This window comes from Colossoma macropomum, unplaced genomic scaffold, assembly GCF_904425465.1.
Source record: "Colossoma macropomum unplaced genomic scaffold, Colossoma_macropomum, whole genome shotgun sequence".
NCBI lineage: Eukaryota > Metazoa > Chordata > Actinopteri > Characiformes > Serrasalmidae > Colossoma > Colossoma macropomum.
The window spans coordinates 9079146-9105077 of NW_023494786.1; the positions used below are offsets into that span (position 1 = coordinate 9079146).

At 41.5% G+C, this 25932-nt stretch overlaps 1 protein-coding gene across 1 annotated transcript in view; it reads left to right on the plus strand.

Moving 5' to 3' along the window:
* med13b (mediator complex subunit 13b) overlaps positions 1–21801 on the plus strand; it is a 29766-nt gene extending 7965 nt beyond the window's left edge. The window contains exons 4-30 of the mRNA XM_036560204.1: positions 211–356; positions 2153–2350; positions 2473–2667; positions 3432–3591; positions 3714–3821; positions 3913–4605; positions 4867–5077; positions 6518–6548; positions 6665–6786; positions 7312–7402; positions 7763–7971; positions 8988–9187; positions 10032–10942; positions 12009–12176; positions 12257–12480; positions 12968–13160; positions 13320–13662; positions 14215–14431; positions 14522–14713; positions 15522–15745; positions 15838–15980; positions 16067–16225; positions 17204–17362; positions 17475–17632; positions 19235–19399; positions 20420–20520; positions 20968–21801. Of these exons, the coding sequence (XP_036416097.1) occupies positions 211–356; positions 2153–2350; positions 2473–2667; positions 3432–3591; positions 3714–3821; positions 3913–4605; positions 4867–5077; positions 6518–6548; positions 6665–6786; positions 7312–7402; positions 7763–7971; positions 8988–9187; positions 10032–10942; positions 12009–12176; positions 12257–12480; positions 12968–13160; positions 13320–13662; positions 14215–14431; positions 14522–14713; positions 15522–15745; positions 15838–15980; positions 16067–16225; positions 17204–17362; positions 17475–17632; positions 19235–19399; positions 20420–20520; positions 20968–21100 (5854 nt within the window). The 3' untranslated portion in view covers positions 21101–21801. The remainder of the gene's footprint in view (positions 1–210; positions 357–2152; positions 2351–2472; positions 2668–3431; positions 3592–3713; positions 3822–3912; positions 4606–4866; positions 5078–6517; positions 6549–6664; positions 6787–7311; positions 7403–7762; positions 7972–8987; positions 9188–10031; positions 10943–12008; positions 12177–12256; positions 12481–12967; positions 13161–13319; positions 13663–14214; positions 14432–14521; positions 14714–15521; positions 15746–15837; positions 15981–16066; positions 16226–17203; positions 17363–17474; positions 17633–19234; positions 19400–20419; positions 20521–20967) is intronic.
* The last annotated feature ends 4131 nt before the right edge of the window (positions 21802–25932 follow it).

Below are 25932 nucleotides of genomic sequence, written 5' to 3' on the forward strand. Positions count from 1 at the left end.
GAAAAATGCTATCCTATGTTTCAGAAATACCCAGATCTGGACAGGGCCTGAGGTGGAACTCAGTAACCTGCACATCGTAATATGTCAGCAACATTGAAATCGTGATCAGCACTTCTAAGAACATTTTCTTGCACATCTTGGTACTTAGATATCTGGTTGCATTAAAATAATCCTGAATCTTAACTCCTTTTATCGTCTGTCTTTTAAAAGTGAACATCTGTCCTGCGCCTTCACCTTCTTCCTGCATGGAGACAGCAATGTGTGTACCAGTGTGGAGATCAACCAGCACCAGCCTGTCTACCTGCTGAGCGAGGAGCACCTGACCCTGGCCCAGCAGAGCAGCAGGCCACTGCAAGGTAAGACAGTTTCTTTCATGTTGGCTGATGATTTCATGATGTCTGCTTTGGCCGGGTGAGCTTGAGCTAGCACTAACAGGAGCTCAAAGCAGCTGCTTAACATTCTGTTGTGCATGTATTTTCCATATAATTGTCAAAGAAATTTGTCTTAAGTACTATTGGGACGTGATTAGTTTTACATGAAGAGGTGGGATAATGTAATTATTACCAGCTATTTAGTCCCGTCTAAATCTGCCAGTTTAAACATTTTATGCGCTCCAGCATCTGCTAAGATCCTGGAATGTTTTTATTACTATAAAATGAACAAAAATATCTGTAAATACAGCATATCATCATGCAAGAAAGGAATTTTTCATGTTTTTTGTAAGTATAGAGGCACTCTGTTCTGTGGCCCGAATAAAGCTGATACATATTCTCTGGCCTGTAATATATGACACTGTATTACAACATGTAAAGGGATGGGGGGAAGAAAATTTGATTTTACGCTGTGAATTCTCAAGCTAATGACACATTGCATACACTTAAAACGGCTAGATGGATTTTGACATTTTTTTCAATTTGTGAGCAGCTTGGTATTGCATATCAAACTTTGTTGGTATGACATCAGTTCATAAATTGAGTAGCTGCTCCTATCTGCAAATAATTTGAGATTTCTTATTCAGTGCAAATCAGCCATAAGCAATACAGTCATCCTGTGGTAAAATTACATTACCCCTTCTCGGCAAATAAAAATAATTTTAGATGTGGCTGATTTGAAATGTCACTGTATATATGTGGTGTTTTTGCAAAGGAAGGCCATCGTTGTGTAATCTTAATCAAAAATGCATTAGGCAATACAGAGCTGTCAACAGATTAGTACACTTTAGTGCTACATAGTGTAAATCAAAGCGAGAAGGTGGCTTTGCATTTCTTGGCTCTTTCACTGTCTCTCTAAGGCCGCTAGCAGTCAGTCTGGTGGCAAGTGTATTTTTTCCCCCTGTGCTCAAGGACATAATAATGGCAGAGTTACAGCATCATGCTGATCCTTCTGGGACTCTCCTGCCTGCTCTGCTGCTAGTCATTAACTCAGTACAGACCCACTCTGGCACTGATGAGGTGTACTCCAGCTGCACATTTACAGCTAAATTACATCACCACTGCCTTTTGTGGCATTCATATTGATTTATTTTTACATTTGTCCTTTTGTCCTAGCCTCTTTTTCCCTTAGCCTAATAGTATGTCTGTGCTAGTAAAAGAGGTGGTGTTCTGTTGTTCAATAATGGCTGAGGGTTGACTCTGATGATGCTTTTGCTCAGTAGTCAGGCATGTCCTCATTCATTATTAGCCTCCCTCAGGGCATTTTATTCAGTTACATAAGCTTTATGTTTGTAGGCTTAGCCAAATGCAGCCTAGCTCTATTCCAATCAAAACAACTTCAGTACTTTGGTATTCATTTCCCCTTTTACTGCTGCCAAATGGTCCTTTGTTGAATGTGAAATTTTTAACGCGAGATTGAGCTGGAACTCCTAACACCCCTGGGCCAGGTAATTAAAGGCTGCTCAAAATGAAAATGTTTGGTGTAAACACTTCACTGATACTGCCACCTTATTAAATAGTGGCTGTTGTTGTTTTTGTCTAGACACACCAGTGTATCCACTTCAGCTATAAAACACAATGTCCAAAAAGCATCCAGACACTGCTTCTAGTGAATTTAGCTACTTTAAAGTGCACCTGTATATGTTCAGTAGCGTACACACTATAGAAATGTTTGAAGATAAATGTGTAGAAGTTTAAAAGTTGTTGCTTTTTCTTTCCAGTGATTCTCAGTCCATATGGTTTGAGTGGGACTCTAACAGGTCAGTCCTTCAAGCTCTCTGATCCTCCAACTCAGAAGTTAATAGAAGAATGGAAGCAGTTCTACCCCATCAGCCCCAACACCAAGGAAACTTTAGAGGACAAGTTGGATGATCTAGACTGGGAAGATGACTCCTTGGCTGCTGTGGAAGTTCTTGTCGGTAAGACAGAATATCAGTAAAAAAAGTAGGATTGAAAAAAATCAGAAATATTATCATGTTCCTAAGAACTTATAAGCTGAGTACAAATTTGAGCGTTTTGTGTGTTCTCTTCACTGGTTCAGCCGGGGTGAGGATGGTGTACCCTGCCTGCTTGGTGCTGGTGGCCCAGTCAGATGTCCCGGCCCCAGCTGCAGTAAGTTCCTCAGGCACTGCTGCGGTGGGCTCTGGAGGCCAGCACTGTCACACGACCCACAGAGAACCAGCCATCTCCTCGGTTACACTCACTCCTCCAACCTCACCAGAGGAGGCCCAGAAAGGTACTGTTAGCATTCAGCCTGAGGTGACGTCTTTGTGTCCTGTGGATTTTGCATGTACGATGTACTCTTCAACTTACAGAGCCTGGTATTCTAGATCAGTGGTGCACAATCCTGGTCCTGGAGGTCCACTACTTTTCACGTTTTCTTTGCTCCATCACACCTGATCCACCTAATTAACTCCTTAACAAGCCCAAGACGCTTGTCGGTCGTCTGCTAGTGTTGGTGGCTGACCGTCGCCTGTAGTTTATGCGATTGTGTCCTGCGTGGTTAGCTCTCACTGGCTCTCCTCAGTGTTATTTTGGCATATTGAACATGTTCTGCTGATGTTGTGGTTGGCCATGAGAGAGCTTTGAATCAGCACAAGAGGAAAGGGCCAAACAAGCAAACAGCACACCCTGGGTTTCGTTTAAAAAAAGACCTTTGAAGCTTGAGACATTTAATATATACTTTATATGTTTAGTGTTTGCAGTTTAGACTTAATACCAACAACAGTTTTTTCCCTTTCATGCAAGCACATTTAGTGTGTTGGTGTCAGCGTATAGCTGTAGTCTTTTCAATGTGTTTGAGTACAAATTTCTGTATTAGACAGGAGGCGAAGACGATTATCAGTGGGCCTTAGATGATGCTAGTTTGTCCTTAATAATTTGGTGTGTCTGGGCTCTTACGGTAGAGAGACATGAAAATATACAGGTCAGGGATGTTTCAGGACCTGTTCTAATTATATCTATAGTGATCACATTCTCTCTTTCAATCCCATACTGTAGTCTGGCAGCCTGCTCCGAGGTGGATGAAAGTGTCTGCTGTGTCAGATGGCTTCAACATAGACAGCACCAGTCATCATGGGGGCAAGGTTCCCCGCAAGCTGGCCGGTCAATTAATGGAGACAGTATGGCAGGAGTGCAACATTAACCGAGCTCAGAACAAGTATGAATTTTGTGGGGGTTATTTTATTTTATTTTTTTTTTAATTAACATCGTTTTACTCCACATGATGGAGAGAAGTTACATTTCATTGCTTGAGCTGTATGTTTTGTTTGATTTTTATAGAAGAAAGTTTTCAGCTATGACCAATGGTGTATGTGAGGAAGAGATGGACAAAGTTGGTGTTTGGAATTTCGTTGAACCGTCTCAAAGGACTCAGTGCAATTGCTCAAGGTATGCCACAAATGCTTAGTTGAGTAATGCGTTAAACATCCCATAATTCAGAGATTTCTGTCCTTATATTAGCTCAATTTCATTTTTTCAGGCATAAGAACCTGAGGCAGCGAACAGGTAGCACTCCAGGCCTTCCTCCCTCTACTGGCCAACCCCCTCAGCCCCCCTCCAAACCCAAGGGAGTGGACAAGTTGGAGAAGGCGGAGAAGCAGCAGAAGAGGCCTCAGACTCCATTCCACCACCGTAGCCCTGAGGAGCTGACCCTGGAGGCAGAAGTGGGCAACCAGAGGCTCAGCTTGCGTGGCCAGGAGGACAGCCATTACCCCAGTCTCCACCATGTGGATGTTACCATGGTCAAAACCCAAACACTGCATACATCTGGAGATGTCGTTGGGTCGCCTCAGCCTCCGCCACTCAGCCCACATCCCTGTGAACGTGAGGACGAGACAACAGGGGAGCTAAAACGCTCTTCCACGCCCCTTCACCAACAGTTTTACCCTCCTTCTACAGAGCCCTGTTTGTTGCCTCAAAAAAGCCTAGACGACTCTTCCCTAGACCCTGCGCCCTCAGACTGCCCAACTGCTTACCAAGACTCCATGGAGCCCACTGTGTATGTGGGCTCTGCCATCAATCCCAACGAGGACACAAATCACAACCCCTGGAGGTACTTCAGACTACCTGGCAAAAAGAATGCAAACCTGCAGACACCCTCACTTCCAATGGACAAACTGAGGCAGGACAGCAGTGGGTGTGGAGGCCTGGACAGCATTATTTCAGTCACTGAGTAGGTGTAATTTTCCATGTATTATCACAGTGACACTACATGTGCTTATGTGAGATTTGAGTTGGAGCAGGTTGTCACACAAACAATTACAACTAATACCCAGTCAGCACATTGATAACGTTATTCCTGAAATACGTTCCTTTTACATTTCTAAGTGCTGCCTCCAAGTTGCTATATCCTGCCAAAAACTGTACCCTGTATTGTACTGGAAGAGGAATAATGAGTCTTAATTTCCTTAAAATGTTTGTGTTTGGTTCTCAGGATGATGTCGTCTTCCGTGATGCAACTGAAAGTGTCAGAGGAACGTGTGAAGATGTACATACAGAAGAAGAACCAATATCTCTCAGCAGCTGTGTGTGATGCAGACCAAGAGCTGGACACAGACCCTTACGCTTTTGTAGAGGGAGATGATGAGTTCACCTTCGCTGATAAAGAGAAGAAGCCTGGCGCAGAGCCTGGCAAGAGAAATAAGGTCAGTCATTTAGAAGCTTCAGAATTTCTTGGTAGTTGCTAGTTTTCTTTTAATAATGCAAATCTTGAGTGTCCCTTTTCACACATGCAACCTAAGCTGGGCTTCTTTTGGTGCATTTCTGTGTAGAGCAGCTAAGAGAGCCAGAGACTGTATTCTGTTGTCATTAAATATGAATTAAGAACATAAAAGGAAGGCAAAAAGCTGAGGAAAGCATTTGCTAATTGAGGACTTGGTAATGTGGATCTCCATAAATGCATAATTGGTGGTTCTTCCTCTTCATTCTAAAAGCAAGTTCTTGATCCTATGACGCAACTTAACGACTTTATCTATCTTTTGCTTTTTAATTTTAATCCAAATGGCAAAGATAGCCCTAAAATTGTTCACACAACATTAAATGAGTAAAATCATGTCTCAGCTTTTGTGTATCAGGTGAAATGGCTCATTTTGAACGGCGTTAGGTGAAATGGCTTAATTTTTTTTATTACTTTATTGATTACAGTTTTGTGGCCAGTGTATGATGACCGTATACTACAGCCACAACTATTACTGACCTGCATTTTTATGTTTTTATTTCACAAAAATTAAGCTTCATTATATATGCCATCACTGTGTTTGCTGCCACTTCTGTCTCAATAACCAGACAAAAAAAGTGTTGCTATAATTATTATTTTGTGTAGATTTTTTATCATATTCTGTTATTATTGTTGTTAATGATATGCATCGAAAATAACCTTTGGGAAATAAAAATAAATATATGTAAATGAAAGAAAAGAAATCCGAAGTCTGTCAAATCACCATCCTAGTTTAACTGTTTAACTTGGTTATTTTTGCACATGGTTACCTGAATGAGAGGGTTCTGTAACAATAGTATAGAAGAGGGGCGTCTAATCATTCATCACAAGTATCCGAGCCAGTCATCAGCCAAAGTATGATGAGCAATGCATGCCTAAATTCAGTACTAATGTGCTTGCGTATATGATGTAATTGTTATTTGGAGGGTGCTGTAACATGCTGTATCTCGGCAACTGTTTGTCTGATTAAGCTAACCTTATGTGCTCTGTCATTCTGAGGATACTTGACAAATTTGACCTAGCTTGGCCTTTGGGGGGTGCTACAGTGCACATATTTGCAATAATTCCAGATGGCATTAAAATAGGAATAAAAAGTCTCGTTCAGTGTATAAATGAAATTTATTATAAATATTATAAATTGAAATGTATATTTTTATGAAAAAAACATCTGAGAGTTGACTTCTTTTACATATATAATATAACTTTTAAATAGTGGTATTGTCATCTGTTCTCAGTTACCCTTCAGAAACTTTTTAATGTAATTTTATTTTATCCTCTCTTTAATTAACTGAAGCTTACTTATTTGATTTCCATTATTCTGACAATTTTTTGTTGTAACCATAGTTTACTGCATTTTTTTTTCTTTCAGAGGGATGATGGTAGTGTTTCTTCGACTGAGGGTGAGTAGATTTTAGTTCTTACAACTAATTGTAGCATAAAGGTGTGTTTTTTGTTTTGTTTTGTTTTTTTTTGTCCCCCCCCTGCATTTTTTGCAATTTGTTTGTTCTCCCAACAGATGCCCATGGCTCAGCCAGCAATAAACCTCTACCTTCCACCAGCCTGATGCACGTGACTGACCTAGCTGTGTCCATTAATGACTTGGACAATCTCTTCAACTCAGATGAAGACGAGCTTACGGTCAGTAGGCACCCTGCCTGCGTCACTAGTGAACAGTAGTTTCTTATCTAAATGTTTCATTCAGTGTGACCTTTCAGAGGTACCATCTTAGTAATCATTCTGGTCCCTCTTGCTTCTTCAAAGGAACACTCTTAAAAATTAGAAATTGTTTTTGTGGTTTTTAGCTTAAAAAAAGATGAAGCTTCCACACATGAAATAGAGAAACAAACGTAACGTAATGAGCAAATTATCGAGTATTCAAATTATTCAGGCCAGCCCTAGCAAGTGCTGAAACCATTAACCTTGACCTGGTATCCACCAAAGCAACAAATAAGGTAATGGAGTGCATCATTAGTGGTACAAACTGTGTTACAGGGACAGTTTTCCAGCCTAGACTAAAAAGAATGTCAAATGGTGATTCACATTACCACTGGTGTTTAGTCGAAGCCTAAGCCTAATCCATGTTGTACAAGTCATACATAGGTCATGGAAACATGACAGTTTCACACAGTTGAGCAGTTTGTCTGGTTTGGTTTTCCCCAACAGCCTGGAGCTAGGAGAGCAGGGAGTGGAACAGAGGAGAAAATTGGTGGCAAGGAGCCCAAATCAGCAGCACCTGACAGCCTGTCCTGTATAAGTAAGTGCTTCAGAGGGGCCCTAATGCTGTGAAGGATTTTCGAAGTTGCCATTTCCTCTTGAAATATGTTACCATTGTTTTGAATACTTTAGATTGGGCACCTTTTACAGAGTTTTGAAAGGCATTGGCTTAAGATGGTGGAAACACTCCTTTAGCATGAATGGGTGGACCTAAACTGCTGTAGGCTGATTTTGCAGCTTAGTTTCCATATATGGACTTTATTAACTGGGAGTGAACAAGTACATGTTAAACTTTACCACTGCTTACACAATTTATCAAACACTTTGGAAAAGTGAGGAAATTTCAGTTTTTCAAAGGTCATGTAACCATGGAGTAATGAATATCTTTGTATGTATCCAGGTTCTGCAGACCTCCAGTCGTCCTTCCCCACGCCTCCGTCTCTGGAGCAGCACATTATGGGCTTCTCCCCCATGAACATGGGTGGTAAGGAGTGTGGCTCTGTGGAAGCTGCGCCAGGCTTCACTCTGATGGATGGACCGGCTTTCTGTGGCATTTTCAAAATGGAGGTGGAGGAGGGCTTCTGCAGCCCCAAACCCTCAGAGATCAAGGTGAGAATTAGGGCTGGGTATTGTCCACAGCTTCATGATACATGATACAAGCATCACAATACGATAAGATAAAACACACCAGATGTACAGCAATGTTTACCTTAAAATGTGTTTGAAAAACAACAAAAATAATTAGTAAATAAATACTGCTGGGAACAAGGATAGACATTTTTATTTATGTTTACCATTTTTTAAGTTAAAAAAAAAACAGAGTAATGAATACATTAATAATGCTAGGAGAGCTTCTAAAAAGTATGTGTGGTTCACTCTGAGGTTCTCTTCAAACCACAGAGAAAGAGGAGTGAGGTTTCTGCACTTTTAATCACAGACATTCAGTATTCGGGGCATAACAATGAAATGTTCACTAATACATGTTACAAATCACAGCACATTAACATCATCCATTTTGTTTTTAATAGTGCTAAATACAAAGTAGCTCAACAAACACAAAATCAAAATACTGATGGCTATGCGCTAAATCCATCAGTTACAATCTAATAATTCAATGTAAATTAAACCACGTCTGTGAAAGTTAAACTCTCATACATAACTAGCGAGGATCATAGATACTTTAACATTATTTAGTAAATAATACTCACTTTATTCACACACACACTTTTTTCCTCAAACGCAGTCATTTGTACAAATAATGATGCATAAAGATCTAAACCCTAACTATTAAAGCACGTTTTGCCACGTGTTGGATGCTGTGAACATCGCACTGTCATGCTTGAATGCAGTATCAGTTTGTCTCACATACACATGCATAATGTGAAAGTAAATTCACAAATATTGATGCAGCCATCAATGTGTCAATATGCATTTCACCGCAAGCTTTTCCACAATATATTTTTTTGAATATGTTTTGAAAACAGCCCTAGTGAGATTCAGTTAACTCTGAATTGAATAACTCTGAATAAGTTTATTTACCAGGATCACAGTGACACACAAACTAAAAGCACCTGTGCATTAAATGATCAAGCTTAGTACTGATGCTGTGCTTGATGTGTTTCCAGGACTTCTCTTTTGTATTCAAGCCGGAGTCCTGCCAGGCATTCGTCGGGTGCTCTCTCTTTGCTCCTCTGAAGATGCTTCCTAGCCAGTGCCTGCTGCCCGTCAAGCTGCCGGAGGAGTGCGTTTACAGGCCCAGCTGGACTGTGGGCAAACTGGAGATGCTCCAGCCAGTGACTGCCATGTCGTTCCTGAACAAGGACAGGTACCTTACAGTAATTTCAAAAATCTAGTTGCACTACGAGTTGAGAGAGAATGGTTTATCGTAGTTCTTTGTTTAATGCTTTTATCAATTTTGCATCGTTAAAAGTATAACCTGATTAGGGAAGGCTGTGAATGAGAGTGCCATTTCAGCACATAGCTCTTAAGGCTACACTGTGTAAGATTTGGGGATTTGGAGACATCTTTAGAGGAAATATGTGATTGCACGCCATGTATGGAAGAACATTTTGTAATTGTGCTTCTGTGGATTGTGCTTCTGACCCATGGCGGTATTCAGAAAGAACTCAAAACTTGGTAAAGGACGTGTCTTTTGAGGATGTGAGTGAAATTATCTACTGCTATCATCTTATGTATAGTGTTGGTTTTGCATTTGAGACCTAAACGTCGAGCTGGGCCATCTTTTTGGCTCTATGCATGTGGCATTAATATGTGAAGACCTGACACTTTTGAACAGAATAATTTTAGTATATTTATAATATTTTAGTTAGGTTTTGTTTTGTTTTTTTTTGCTTTGCTTTCTCATGACTCAGCAATGCTACATATGTATTGCAGCTTTAAAGAGGAGCTGTTTCAAATAACCAGGCTATAAATCTCAGAACTGGTTTATAAAGGGAACAAAGTGTACTCAACTTTTCTCTGCTCAGACTAATCAGCTGCCTGCCTAAAATAGCTGTTCTCTATTAGTAAGCTCTTTGGCACACATTCAGTGACCACATGCCTTCAACATACGCCCTGCCATCTGATTTTACCCGCATTGTGCAGGATGCCCTGACATTTTTCTGGGTAGTATGTCTGAGCTGACTTTTTTCTTGTTTCTCTTTGGATAGTAACATTCCCAGTGTGGGTAGTGCTGTGGACCAAGACTACAACCAGACATACACTCCTCAGACCCACACTCCCTTCCTGTCGAACAGTGCTCCACCCAGCAACAGCGGTACAGGCATCCTGCCATCTCCTGCCACCCCTCGCTTCTCTGCCCCCACCCCACGGACCCCACGCACACCCCGCACTCCTCGAGGCCCGGCCAGTGTCCAGGGCTCTCTGAAGTATGAGAATTCGGACCTCTACTCACCCGCCTCCACCCCTTCCACCTGCAGGCCTTTAAATTCTGTGGAACCGGCCACTGTGCCCTCCATCCCGGAGGCCCACAGCCTCTATGTCACCCTCATCCTCTCAGACTCCGTAATGAACCTGTACAAGGACTGCAACTTCGACAGCTGCTGTATCTGCGTATGTAACATGAACATCAAGGGTGCCGATGTGGGCGTGTACATCAGCGACCCTGGCCTGGACTCAGAATACTCTAGCATGGATCCCTGTACCTGCGGCTTCAGCGCCGTCGTCAACCGGCGCTACGGCAACGGAGCTGGCCTCTTCCTCGAAGATGAGCTGGACATCGTGGGCAGGGGCTCTGATGCTGGTCGGGACACGGAGAAGCACTTTGAGGCTCTACGGGCCTCCTCCCTGCACAGAAGGGGTACTCTGAGAGAATGCCTCTCAGATGAGCTCATCCTGCTGCTGCAGGAGCAGTGCACCAACCCCTTCTCCTCCCTGGCGGGGCTGGAGCCCGTCATTTCAGACCTCCGGCTGCCTCTGCGCCTGGAGGAGAGAGACTGTTACTCTGACTGCTACCTAGCCCTGGAGCATGGGCGCCAGTTCATGGACAACATGTCCGGCGGAAAGGTAGACGAGACACTGGTCAGGAGTTCGTCTCTGCATCCCTGGGCCAAACGCAATGGTGAGGTGGCTTCTCTGGTAATATGAAAAAAACATTTGGTAGACATATGTTTTCGATACATGTCCTCAAAATGCAGCATGTATTGCAGTATTTAGTAGTGACGCATTAGAATCTGAATTTTAGGATACACTGGGCCGAAAACAAGTTGACAATTTAAAAAAATAAAAGCTTCAACAAAATAGAGTATAGGCCATAAATCCAGCATCCTCAACAAAAGAGAACGGTTGGACCTTTAAGGCAATGAATTCCACTATTTTCTAATTATGCTTTGCAACAGGCTACATATGATGTCAGTCTTTTTTGCAGTTCTTTTTGCTGCTTCTCAAACTGTCGAACTACATTGATCAGCACAGGAAAGAAAAAACAGCATTTTAGTAGGACTGAGCAATATGTCAAAATGCATCATTGTGATAAATTGCATCGCAATATGTCACAATACGCTTTTCTGAGCATATTGTGGATATCGGTATTTAAAAAACACTTAACTACTTAGGGTTTGATTACAAAGAGAACATAATTAGCTCTGTGAAATAGTACTTGGATTCATAGTTTTATAGAATTTTTAAAATGTGGACATACTTTGTTTCAACTTATCATTGAAAATTGAATAATTAATAATCATTATTCTGGCTTAACGTTTTCAGTGGCCAAAATTTTTGTTTTTTGATATTTCAACAAGCTGGAAGCACCAGCAAAACAGAAGTCCTATATTTAAAAAGGCTGTAGAACTGTGGGTACAATATTGTAATAAATTCAATTTTTGCAGAAATCTGAAAAGGAACACAAAAGAAAGGGGGGAAAAAATCTAACAAATGGTAAAAATAAATTAATAAAACAAGATAACTGCATAATTTTGAGACATTTTATGAGACATGCAGTTGTTTATTGTTTACTGTTCTAGATAATAACACTCATGATGTACGCAGGAAAGCATATTGTGACAGAATTAATGATAACATCTTCATTCTGCCCACCCAGCTGTTTGTTTGAATAGCTTATTTTAAACAGCTCTTTGGTTGATCATATTGTTTTCATCACTGCAGTCTGTTACCTTATTCTTTTTCAGCTGTGGATTTGAGTTCGCTGTTCTCTCAGGATGTGCTGAGGATGCTGCTGTCTCTGCAGCCTGTGCTGCAGGATGCCATCCAGAAGAAGAGGTCTGTTCGCTCCTGGGGAGTCCAGGGCCCTCTTACTTGGCAGCAGTTTCACAAGATGGCTGGCAGGGGAACCTATGGTATGGCATCCTGTCAAGATTTGTTGAAATTCTCTCACGCATTTAGGTCCAGTTCATTTAATTGCTCATCTCTCTTTCAGGCACTGATGAATCTCCTGAGCCTTTACCCATCCCTACCTTCCTGGTGGGTTATGAGTACGACTTTATAGTGCTGTCACCTTTTGGCCTGCCTTACTGGGAGAAGCTGCTACTAGACCCTTTTGGCTCCCAGAGGGATATCGGCTATGTGGTGGTGTGTCCTGACAGCGAGACTTTGCTCAGTGGAGCTAAGACCTTCTTCAGGGACTTGACTGCTGTGTATGAGGTAAACACAGACTGACTTTTTTTTTTGTTTTGTTTTTTGTTTTTTTTTTTCTGAAACAATGGTCTGTCAAAAATCTGATTTAAGCTAAGAGAAACTATGGCTACACTTGAGGGATCAAGACTGTTCCAACTGTTTTTAGGTATGTTATACCTTTTTATAGATAAATGTCATACAGAGTCAGAAACCCCGAAGTCTTTTTGAGATTACAACTCTACACTTTGACATGAGTGCATGATAGTTTAGGACTGCATTTTGCACAGCGCTAATGAGTAGCTGTAAACATCAGTTACTTATTAGAAATATTAGCCTTGTAGCTTCGGTGCAAAACTTTGGACATGAAACATATCTTGGCCTATATTTAAGGTAAGAAACAATTTGTGTGAATTTGATTTTTATCCAAACCATTGCTTTAACTTGCATGAGCTTAAGGTAAATACATGTAATTCCAGACCCTGTAGTAATCAAGGTGTTCTGTGGCCTTTTGCAGTCATGTCGACTTGGTCAGCACAGGCCTATCTGCAAGTCCCACGCCGATGGCATAGTCACAGTGAGCAGTGGTGGCTCAAAGCCTCTGACTGAGCAGCCTCTCAGTGACTGGTTTCTCAAGATGTGCAACAGCAGCAGCAGCGACTCCTTCACCAAACTCAAACTCTATGCTCAAGTGTGCCGACACGACTTGGGTACGTTTCCATGGTGTCTTTTTTTTGTTTTGTTTTGTTTTTTTGTTTGTTTTTTTTTTGTTTGTTTGTTTTGGTCATTTTCCACATTTGTTATAGATATGTGGAAAGAATTTCCAGTGGCTGTATTTGGCCTAATTTGAATGTTTTCTTTCTCTCCAGCTCCGTACCTGGCAGCCCTGCCTTTGGACAGCTCTCTACTGTCCCAGCGAAATCCTTCCTCCTGCTCATCGTCCTCCTCACAGCCGGCCAACTCCAGCAGCACTCCCACTACCACCAGCGCCTCCACGTCCAGCACTGCTGTTGGCACCCCAACACCCACCACCACCTCCTCTAACTCTCAGGGCATTGGAGGGTTATCATCTGCCAAACCCGGCTCTCTTCCTTCATTTGGAGCTCCAAGTCTGCAGGGCACTCAGCAGGCTGGTGCCCAGGGTACAGGAACCATGGGGGACAGTGCATCAACTACCAGCCAGCCTCAGGCCCCTCCTGAGCCTCCTGAGAGGTAGTGTGTGTGTTTTGTATAATGTCACAAAGGGATCATATTAATTTAAATTTAAATTAAAATTGTTCTTTTTTTTTCTTTCATCGTGGTACACAGTATCATTTATATTTCAAAAAGAGACACGCAGAAAAACAAAAGTCCATCGTCTGTTGGCCTAAATATCCTGGAACGCCTGGAATTTTGCTCACTTTTTAAAAGTAAGACTGTGTATGTATTGTTAAAGTTAAAAATGTACCTTTCACTCATCAGTCCATACAGCCCAAAGCTACACAAACAGCCTGTTTTGAAGTTATTGTTTTTGTGATGTCATGCAAACAGCATATTTGCATATATTCACCTATTCAACCTACAGTCCTGCCCATTCAAGCTGCAGTTACGGAGTATCGGAGTATTTCAGTGCTGGGCTTATTCTTGAGTGAGGCAGTGAACAGAGAGTATTTGCATATATCAGTCTTATAAGCACAATAACAGAAAGTGCCTGTTTAATTGTAAGGGATGAAGATATATTTGTATCTGACTTTTTCTCTGACCTGAATATTGTAATTTTTACAGCACTATGGAGAGGGAGAAGGTGGGAGTGCCGACAGATGGAGACTCTCATGCGGTCACCTACCCGCCTGCCATTGTGGTCTACATTGTGGATCCCTTCAGCTATGAGGAGAAGAACAGAGGCTCTAACTCCAGTGTGTGGACTCTGGGGCTTCTCCGCTGCTATGCGGAGATGCTGCAGTTTCTTCCTCCCCATATCAGGAATGCTGTATCTGTACAGGTAAGCTAACCACAGGTGTCAGTCTGCTATTTTTTTTATCAGGCTTTACATGTATATGAGATATCGTTGAACTTTTTTGTGTTCTTGCAGATAATTCCCTGCCAGTACCTGCTACAGCCAGTATGTAGTGAAGAGCGGCACATGTACAGCCAGCATCTGAAGTCTCTGGCATTCTCTGTGTATACACAATGCAGACGGCCTCTTCCCACCTCCACAAATGTCAAAACACTAACAGGTTTCGGCCCTGGTCTGGCTATGGACACTGCATTACAGAGCTCTGAGGTACACAGATTTCTCTGCATTTCTCAGCAAATCATAGTTTTATCCAATTTATTTAGATGTCGTTATAATTGACTTTTGATAATATAAATCTCTGACCTCACTTCAAGTTTGATCACACTTCTTTTAAAAAAAGGCTTCAGTGCATTGTGAAATCTAAGATTTCTTGGGTGCAGCAAAATAGAAACTCCACAAAATTTAAATAGGTCTACAATAAAGTGTCATAATCGAAACCTTTATATAGTAATTAGCAATTAATATACACAGATTGTCAACCAAAAACTGTATATAGTAATTAGTATTTAAGAAACTATTTCTATGGCCAAGTTATTTGTAGTCACAGGTTCTGTACTGACAAAATGTCAAAAGGATACACTGACCAAGGAGGTCCCTATGATATGCTCGATTCCATTAGAAAACATCCCACTCAAATTGCAGAATAGTCTAGTTTTTCACTTTTCAGCCCATTGCGTTCTGAATTTTGATTTCAGCCAAGAAATTTCATTTTGGTACATCACTACATGATTTGATTATTTTGTTTTTAAAATAAAATGAATTTAAAAATGTGACGCACACAGTAGTGGACTATAGACAGTACAGCTAACTTCAGATTTTGTTAGCCTTTTATATGTTAAAAACGTAGCCTGAGAATTTTTCTGCTAAAACATGCAGGTATACTTTTGAATATTATTATAATTCATTATCAATTCAAACAATTCAAAGTTGATGCAGTTGAATCAGTACCTTCAGATTGTTGCATCACTATACATTTGTTTTTACGCTCTTGACAATTGACCTTGCTGTTGTGCAGAGACCTGAATGTCTCCGGCTCTACGCACCGCCGTTCATTCTGGCCCCTGTTAAGGACAAGCAGACGGAACTGGGTGAAACTTTTGGCGAAGCATCACAAAAGTACAATGTGCTTTTTGTTGCCTACTGCCTGTCGCATGACCAGCGGTGGCTGCTGGCCACCTGCACGGACCAGTATGGAGAGCTGCTGGAGACATGTATTATAAGCATAGATGTACCTAATCGGTGAGTGCCTGAAGACATGGTATGCCCTAGAAGGAGATAACTGCATTATGTGGATGTGTATGTGACTGAGAGGGCTTTGTTTAATCTCACAGAGCGCGTAGGAGAAAGGGGTCAGCCCGGCGGCTGGGCCTTCAGAAGCTGTGGGATTGGTGTCTGGGACTGGTGCAGATGACCTCGCTGCCTTGGAGAGTTGTGATCGGCCGTCTTGGCAGGATAGGCCACGGGGAGTTGCAAGGTATAGTTTTCATGGTGCACACTTTAGTTCTGCATCATTTTTCCAAACTGTCAGCCTTCATTTGTGCTCTGTTTCTCTCCAATCAGATTGGAGCATCTTGCTGAGCAGACGGAACCTGCAGTCTCTGAGCCGCCGCCTGAAGGAGATGTGCAGAATGTGTGGCATCTCTGCCGCAGACAGCCCCAGCATCCTGAGTGCCTGTCTGGTTGCCATAGAGCCTCAGGCATCTTTTGTCATCATGCCAGGTAGGATTTGTCTAAAGAATTTAAACTGAATGGAAAGGAAAAGAAAAATACAGAACAGGTGTACTTGAGTCCAGTCCTGGAAGGCCCAGAGTCCAGCACAGTCTGATGATTTTGCTATTTAAACACACCAAGTAAAGCTGGTAATTAACAAATAATCACCAACCAAACTATGCTGAACTCAGACCATCCAGGACCAGAGTTGATGACCTGTTTTAAATTTTCCAAGCTTTTGTTTTCAGTCTCTAGGTTCAGTCATTGAGAATAGGATTCAAACCATATGTTTTTGATCCTCACTAAAACGCAAGTCTCATGAGCCAGACTGAATATCATCAGGCAAAGAATGCCATTTAACTTGCATGTGGACCATTCAACCACAGACCATGTGTTGGGCAGGGAAAGGTGATTTTTCAAAATGAGGTCACAGCAAAAATTGACCTACGAGAAACGAAGTGGTATGCGCTGGCAAACGCAAGGAAATCTTGCTTACTAGCTTCTAAATGCTTCAAAGAAAACCTTTGAATAACTTAAAAATGCAATGCCATGAATTTACTAGACTTTTTTCAATACAGTAATAAAATCTTGCTTCTAAAAAATCATGGCATGCAAAGAGGTTACTGTTTATGAAACAGCTAAGTGTACGACAGATGTTAGACACTATAGGGCTTTCAAATAAAAATTTGAAATTCAGATGTTTGAGGTGTTAAAAAAAAAACAAAAAAAAACGAATATTCATATGTGGAAAATGTCTGAATATTTAAATTTACCTCTGCTGTTTCAAACCAGGAAAAGGATCCTAGTGCACAGAGCAGCATGCTGTTACTGACTATAAACAAATGAAACCGCATTCTGTTTTAGATTTATTTAATATGGGAATATTCACAAACTCAGACTATGACGGGAACCCTGATGAATTCCAAGACTGCAACTTAAATATTCTCAGTGACGCCTCTCCTGTTTTCTCTCTCACCCTGTATGTAGACTCTGTGTCCACTGGCTCTGTGTTTGGCCGCAGCACTACTCTGAACATGCAGACGTCTCAGCTCAACACCCCTCAGGACACCTCCTGCACTCACATCCTGGTGTTCCCCACTTCTGCTGTGGTTCAGGTCATCGACATGCCATTCAACCCCATCCACGGTCAGTCTCGTACACAGTAATGCCTCCTTTTAATCAGCTTCAGCATTGCAGGTAAAGCATGTCTTTATTGCCTGTTTCCCATAAACTGACATACTCATTTCTATCTCCTCAGATGCATCAGATGCTATGGGAGGGATGGATGGGATCCTGGACCTGCTGTATGAGAATGATATGGACCCTGACCTCATGAATATGATACCGAACTCTCCCACCACCTCCCCAGTGCACTCGCCTGGCTCACACTACCACCACGGAGGAGACGGCAGCAAAGTACAGTAGTTTACTTAAGAATACCATTATGTGTGGTGTCTTCTCTTGAAGAAGAAACTGTCATGATGTTTGACACACAGGACTGCCTTGAATAATTTGAATATTTATATATTCATTTCTTATAGCAGGCTAGCTATTTGGTTTAGCTGATCCCTTTAAGATATGAACAGCCGTAAATCTACTGAAAGGACTTGCAGGGTCCTCAATCTTGAAAAAGATTTGCCTATCAAATTATTTTTTGACAGAATTGGACTTGGACCTCTGCATCAGCAATGCAATATGAGCTTCATTGGCTTTTCAGTAAACCGTTTAAACTGACTGTGAAAACACATCACTAGAAAAGATTTTTAAATACTCATCTCCCCTTATTTGACATAACATTCCAGCACATCTGTCTCTTGGTGTCTTTGGGGCGTCCTTCGTAAAAAGGAATGTATAGATGTGTAAAACTATTTGTTATAAATCGAAGAACTGGAGTATTTTATTAAAATAACGAACTTATCTAAAAGGAACCAACATGTATAATTTTAGTTAATTATAAAATGTACATATTATTGTTTTCAAGGGTAGTATGGAGTATTTGAAGCGTGTAAAATGATGTTCTGGCCAACCCTAGTGACACAGTACCTTGTAAAGTCCTGTAGTGGTTTCCATACACTCTCAGAAAAAAAGGTACGAAACTGTCACTGGGGCAGGTCCTCTTTTGTCACTAGGGTGGTATCCTCGAAGGTACACCTCAGTACCTTTGATCAGGAAACATAATTGTACCATAATCCATTGAAATTATATTTTCTAAGCTGTATTGACTCCACACACCCCGTCTCGTCTCCAGCCTTTTTATTTTGTTGTTCTGTTTTAAAACATTAGGTTATGAAAAGGTACAAATATGTACTTTTCCACTGGGAAATACTTATTTAAGGTACACACAACCACTTCTGTACCTTTGAGGGTCCATTTACATTGTTTGTACCTTTATGAATGAAAAATGTACCTGCACAGATCCTTTATTTCTAACAGTGTAGAGAGGGATAATAAAAACAAACGCATTCTGTGATGAAGTGTATCTAAGATCCCGTTTACACCTGGTTACTTCATGCGTCTTGAGTATCAGGGTTACATCTGGATAAGGCAAAGTCACATAAAAATGCATGTGTAAGTGCACCCAAGACACATTTAATCCAATCGCTCAAAACATTTCAGGAGGTGGTCCGAGACGCATTTGAGCGTTATAGTAGTGTAAACGCATCCGTCTCTCCAAGACACAATCAACAACCCAAACCCCTCCTAGTACAACTGAAACTCCTCCCCATGCTATATGTCACTGGGTGCATGATCCGTGTCTGCGAAGATGATGATCATGGAGGACGCTCATGGTTGAGGACCGGACAAAATGAAATGCTTAATAGCAGCAAACCGGAGATGCCTTTGACTACCAAGTATAAATACTTGTGGCTAAAGTCTTATCAAGATACAATCCAGATACCAGCCACATGAAGTGACCAGGTGTAAACAGAGTCATAGACATGTGATGAGTATAGCACTGAAATAAAATGAATGACCCAAAATAACCATTTTACTCATGAGCTTTGCCTTGTCCCTCAGGGCCAGAGCACAGACCGCATGGAGTCTCATGATGAAACTCCCAACATCCTGCAGCAGCCCATGGCTCTGGGATACTTTGTGTCCACAGCCAAAGCAGGCCCACTGCCTGACTGGTTCTGGTCCTCCTGCCCTCAGGCTCAGAACCAGTGTCCCCTCTTTCTAAAGGTGAACACAGCTTCTTTTCTCTCCTCTTCAGCCAGGTTTTAATGCAGTGCCGTCTGAGGGGTTGAGGTTCAGGGGCATTCATTGGGATTTTCGGTCTTGCAGTCCTTATGCACAGAGATTTCTCTGCATTCCTTGGGTGTTTTGATGATTTTTTTTTTCTCCTCACTAGAGGGTGAAATACTTTAAATCCTTGCTATACCTCACTGAGGAACTTTATTTTTAAACTGTTTGATTTTTTTGCTGATGCATTTTTGGCAAAGTGATGAACCTCTACCCATCCTGGCTCATAAAGTGCTCCGCCTTTAATGGGTGCTCCTTTTATATCTGAGCATGATTGCATCATCTGTTTCTAGTCTGAAATTGCCTGTCCCAACTTTATTGGCATGTGTTGCAGGCATCAGTTTCAGAATGAGCATATGTTAGCAAAAAACTCTTAAGTTGATTAGATTACAAATCTTGTCTTTGTGCTGTTTTCGCTCACATTTTGATCAAAATAGATTTGTAAATCTCTGCTTTCTGTTTTTATTTTCATATTACCAGCTCGCCCAACTTTTTTGGACATGGGGTTGTAGTAATTATATAATCTACTGATAACTGATGACATCACTATTTTTGGGCATTATATCTTGATCTGTTAGTATAGTTTAATTATCACTAAACTCAAAAGCAGTGTAACTAGGGTTGTAACAGTACATTGTTGACTTAAGCCATCTAATTGCATTGTTTGAACACCACCGATCAGCACCAATCAACAGCTCACTCCAGCAATCCTCCTTTGAATTGATTATTTCTTTGAGTTGATTAAATGTGACCGTCATAGCTGAGATTATTCTCACCCTAATATATGCCAGTACAATATAATGCAATTCAGCCCACAAAAAGTGGGCAGGATTTTTCCAAAGAAAGCAGTGGGGTGGAGAGGTTGGTTCTGATATGTTATCTTTCCAAATTCCGGGTTCCAGAATGAGCTTTGTCACGTGTAGGCATGTTTTGATGTGTGATATTTTGTCTCTCTTTCAGGCCTCTCTACACCTGCATGTCTCTTCTGTGCAGTCAGATGAGCTGCTACACAGTAAACACTCCCATCCTTTGGACTCCAACCACACCTCAGATGTGCTCAGGTACTGTAAGACTTGCGCTCATTCACTTTTGGTTTAATGGCACCATTTGTTACATTTTTAGATGCCTAAACATGCTCACTGTATTTTACTACGTTGCCATTACCTGTCATATATTAGCTTTTATGTAATTTCCAGCAAAACAAGAAAACATGATTTGGCTATACTAGGCCTTTCTTGTTTACAGCTTAGTCAGTAAGGGACAGTTTTATGGATACAGATCAAGTTAAGCTGTCGGTAGACTTCATTTTCAAAAGTGCAAGCCTAAATTTACAAGCACGTAAAAGCACTAAGTTAAGTGATATTGATCACCCGACAACAAGGCCAGTGCTTAGACAGTTTCAGTCCAGATTTGAAAGGTCCTGAGATTAATATCCTATTCAGGTGTTAAAAAAAAAACAGCATGTGGTTTGATATGTTGTGATTGTATCTCATTTGTTTTTTATGCAGGTTTGTACTGGAGCAGTACAACGCCCTCTCCTGGCTGACCTGTGACCCTGCCACACAGGACCGCCGCTCCTGTCTGCCCGTGCACTTTGTGGTGCTCAATCAGATGTACAACTTCATCATGAACATGCTGTAAGAGTGCCGGGTGGCAGCAAATTACTGCACATGCTGTGCTGCACTGCCGCTGCAGGCCAGAGCGCTGCATCTGGCTATAGCACACACCACCAACCAGTCTAGACACTCTCGGTAATGCTGGGACGACCTGTCGTTGCCAAGTGTCCATCTCAAACAACTGGAGCAAAAGGGACTAGTCCAAAAAAAACTCTCTTTATTAATTGACCTGAATTTTGGTCTGGGGTAAGATCTTGTCCACATGAAATGCCTGCATATATATCTTATTTATTGTACGTTTTTACGTGTCATTTCTTAATCTTTTATATATTATAAATACCTGAAGGTGTATGTTGCCTTCCTGCTGAAATGAAAATGGTTTATCACGTATCTAATTGTCTTAATCGCAAGACAAGGACTGACACAAGTGAATTTGCTGTAGCTTGCTTTTAGAGAAATATTTTCTCCAAGTGGAAAGACATTTTTATTGCTGATGATGTACAGATGAAGTATGCTGAAGCTGTTCTTACCTTTGTGTGGTGGGGACGTGTGGATACAGCGATTTAATGTGTTCAAATAAGAGGACAAGAAGTATATTGTCGGATTATATATTTTATATCAGATTTAGAGAATTGTGTATGTATATATCTATAAATGTGTACATACAATCTTGTGCCGCTATGGATGGTGCAGCCAATGTTTTAGGAATAAAGTGCGTCAACCTGACCTTATTGTGGTCTTTGTTGTTTTTGTGCTCAGATAGTTGACAGTTTTTTGAGGTTTGTTTTAGAAGGGTTTTACTAGCAAAGAGGGTTAGTTACCAGTTTCCTTAGCGTATGTATTTGTTTAACCCTTGTCATTATTTAGTCTCCTATTTAAATAGGTGCTCAGTTCCAAATTTTTCCGTGGTGCCAGAATTATTCTGAAAAGTTAACCATTTAAGGAGGGGTTCACACTAAACGCATTTGTAGATTGAGGTGCCTTTTTCTATTGTTCTCAATGGAAGAGAGAACAATGTGTTTTGTTCGCTGTTCTTGCGTAAGTTTGGCTGTGTTCTGAGTGGAGCACCTCAGGCACCCTGAAGTCCAGTCCCAAATGGTGCAGCGTGCCCTTTTACACACATCTGAATGTCTTCTCTCCGCTATGTTGGTCAGACAGCGGTCAACAAACCCCTCCATTCTGATTGGTTTTCACCTTTATCTCATGTAATTTTGGGATTGCATCACTGTGGTCCTCACCAAAGGCCGCTGTAAGGGCTCATAAAGGGCTCTGATCATCTCATGTCTCTGAATGGCAGAATGAGCAATAGGACACATTTTGATATGTACTGGCCGAATGTTCAACTATTGACTAGCAAAAGAACCTGTTTTTTTTGTGACGGGCATGTAGAACTGCAATCACCCCCCGCTTTCTTTGATTTGATTGGTTCACAAAGCACCAAAGCAACTGCATAAAAATAGAGTATTCATGAAGCGATATATATATATATATATATATAGCTATTTACTACTGAGTCATAATAAAGTTTTCCATAATCATGACTTAGAATCTCATAATTATGACTTAATATCTCATAATCATGACTTAGCATCTTATAATATTTGTCAATTGATTTGGTATGCCATAATTATGACTTACTTTCTTATAACTGAATTCTCATAATTGTGAGAATGTTATTATGAGATTGTAAGTAATTGAGATATTAAGCCATAAATGTGAGAATTTTCTCATTACTATGAGGTACTAAGTCATTAATTGTGAGATGCTATGTCATAATTGAGATACTAAGTCCTAACTATGGAAACTTGGCGATGAGCTGATTTTAAGAAAAGTTTTATTCGGCGTTATTAAGCCGGCAGCCGCTTCATCTCATTTAGCCTAGCAGCCTGGTATCAAAGTCAGTGTTTAGTAGGTATGTTTAGTAACTCAAATGGTCAATGAGAGGTCGGTGTAATATATTTAAACTTACTTTCCTGAAGTTACTCTGAAATACATGTGCCTTAACGTGCCACAGGCATGACTGAGAAGCCTGAAGGAGTGCATTGGCTGGCTGCTAATACACTTCCCATAGCGGCACTGGTGCTAGTTGAATACCAAAATGTTTGGTTTGATAATTGGTCTTCTGGAAAAGCTCTTCTCTAGTTTGGTAATGCACTCTTCCACATATGAAGTGATGTACGCATCGGCTCTTTTCTCTTCGTTTTGAGAAATGAGTAATAATTCACTCTTTCCACCAGTCTCTTGAGAAATTAGAAACATTTTCAGATTTATAAATATGCTGATATTGTAAAGTTTTTCAGCGATATCCTGAGTATAGTTACAGTTGGTAGGCTATGAAGGACTACCTGGGTAAACCAGTTTGCTACAGTGCCACCCTGAGGCCAATCAGTGCTGCATCACTAGTTAGTTAAGAACCCACTTAGCAGAAACTGTCTGGCCCACTTGTGGACCACATCCTTAGGTTTGTTCTGGCCCCAGTATACAGCTGGGCCCTCGGCCCAGGTCTAGCCCACACAGAACTAATGGGCTAATAGAGCTAAGTGGAACTAATGGATGTGGCCCAAATCTGGCCAAACTACACAGCATTTATGCCAGAATTGGTCCACAGGCTGAAACAGGCTAAATATTGACCTTTGCCTGAATTTATATTTGAGGGTCTATTTTTCTCTGACAGACAGCACAATGTCAGTTTATTTTCAGGGACCCCGATTTTGATTTTGAGATATTCGGGGGGTCTAAGAGGTTAATAAGGAGGTTCTGGACCCCTCAGATCACGCTGTATTTTGCTCCTTCCTTACATCTGACAAAACGCGAGGCACTCAGCACGCAAAAAGCGAGCAACCCCCCCCCTCTCACACACACACACACACACACACACAAATCTTGGCAAAAGCTCATGTTGTGTGTCGTGCACTTGTCAATTTTTCCATTCACCCCTAAACTGATGAAAGCTAGACACCTGTTCTGTGATTATAAAAGATCCTGCAGCTTCCCCAGACCCCGGCACTCTCTGGGAGTAAGCATTTACAGCCTATTGCAGGACCTGTCATCATATCTTTCCAAGAGTAATGACATTTGGAAGTGATCACCCTGCACTTTCTTGTTCAAAGCCCTGTGAAATGATACGCCGGTGGTTAGAGGCCTACTTTAATGTGATCGCTGGTATGCAGTAACTCATTCTCTGATGGAGATGTGTTAAGAGCTGCAGCGGGAGCATAACTGAAGAAATGTGACCGTGTCCAGAGCTCTGTTATTGCTCTCCATTATGATTCCTGAGTCACTGAATCTCTTCTTGTCATCATTTCTGTTACTGATATGCTGCTTATGGCCCTTTGAGTGTTATCATCAGCACAGCCCTGCCAAGCCTGGCTCTCTCTCTCTGCATGGCTCGCAGATCACTTTGAGAAAGTACCATTATAGTACTGGAATAATAATAATAATAGTCTCCCTCTCGAGTTCTGACATCACAATCTCCAAAACAGCATCTCGCCCATTAAGGAAAGGGGAGTATGGCCAATCATGAAAACAAATATGTGTATATCTCTCCAACCCTCCCCTTTCCTCATATAACATTTTCTTTTGTAATAATGCTACATAGTTTGTGCTAATAGAAGTACAGATTTCACTATGTAGTCCTGCAGTTATGTGCTTGCTGCATTATGGAGCTGAGTGGTTTGTCTGTTTGCTCGATGTGTGCAGCAGATGGCGCTCTTGGGCTTTGTGCTGAAGTACGGCAGTTGGCTGTTGTCTGCTGTTCTGGTCCACAGAGCTGCTCGATTCCAGAAACTCTGGAGTCGACTCCGATTCTGATTCCAAGTGATGGGAATCGAATAATTTTTTTTAATTCTCGATTCCAAAAAAAGCAGTGCAGAAGGAGATCCAGCAAAATAAATGGTGCATTAATTTAGTTCATAACATGCCATTCTAACTGATCTTATGAACGACAAGTAGCATTAGCAGTGCTGCTTCCTCGGTTCCTCACAGACACGAGATATAGTGTACGTTTACGATCTATTAGATCTTAGCAAGCCAGTTTGGAGAGCTATCTCTAGCTAAACTGGAATTTTTCTGTCATCTCTTTCAGGTGGGTTGATGTATCAGCCCTGGCAACGTTGTGTGATTTGTATGAGGGTCTCCCAACACTTAAAATAGATAATCATTTCAAATGAATGATGATGTCTCAAAATAATGGCATGGCGACTCACGTAATACTGAAAAAAACAATAATTAAGTGCTTTTAAGTAGCAGAAGTGGGCTTACATAGATTTGTGAGACACTTTTGAGATGCTTTCCTCTTTGTTTGCGGTAAGTTGCAGCCAGTCTGGTAAAGTATGAGTTGTGGAAGAGTCGATGCATTTTTCATATAGGCTGTTTAGACCCCAGAGTCCGAAGCTTTGGAGTCGACTCTCAATACGTAAAGGCCTGGAATCGGAGAGTCGACTCCCAGTCCTCTACTGTTCCATTTTCTATCACCGTTTGGATTTTTTTCCCCCACTGGCAACCCACCAATAAAATGTGAGGCCAAGTCCATATTTATATCGTCAGTTTGTGCCGAGCTGTTATTCATCGTCCAGGCGTCTGTGGACGGTGTCCGAGTGTCATATCTGAGTTTGTAATGCTCAGAAGGCATTAGCTGCGGAGCGCAGCGTTTTCAGACATCACCGGCGCTGACAGCTGAGCCGAGCCCGGAGAGCGGAGCCTATCGACCGCGTGTCACTCAAACGTCCAGCCGGACGAAACTGGTCAGGCCTTTAATAGCTGGTTCGCGGCCTTGGCTCTGACCCAGGGGGATATTACCTTTGGCTTCTCGCCGTGCCGAGGCCTCGGAGATCCGAGCGATAGAGAAGAAGGAGTAAT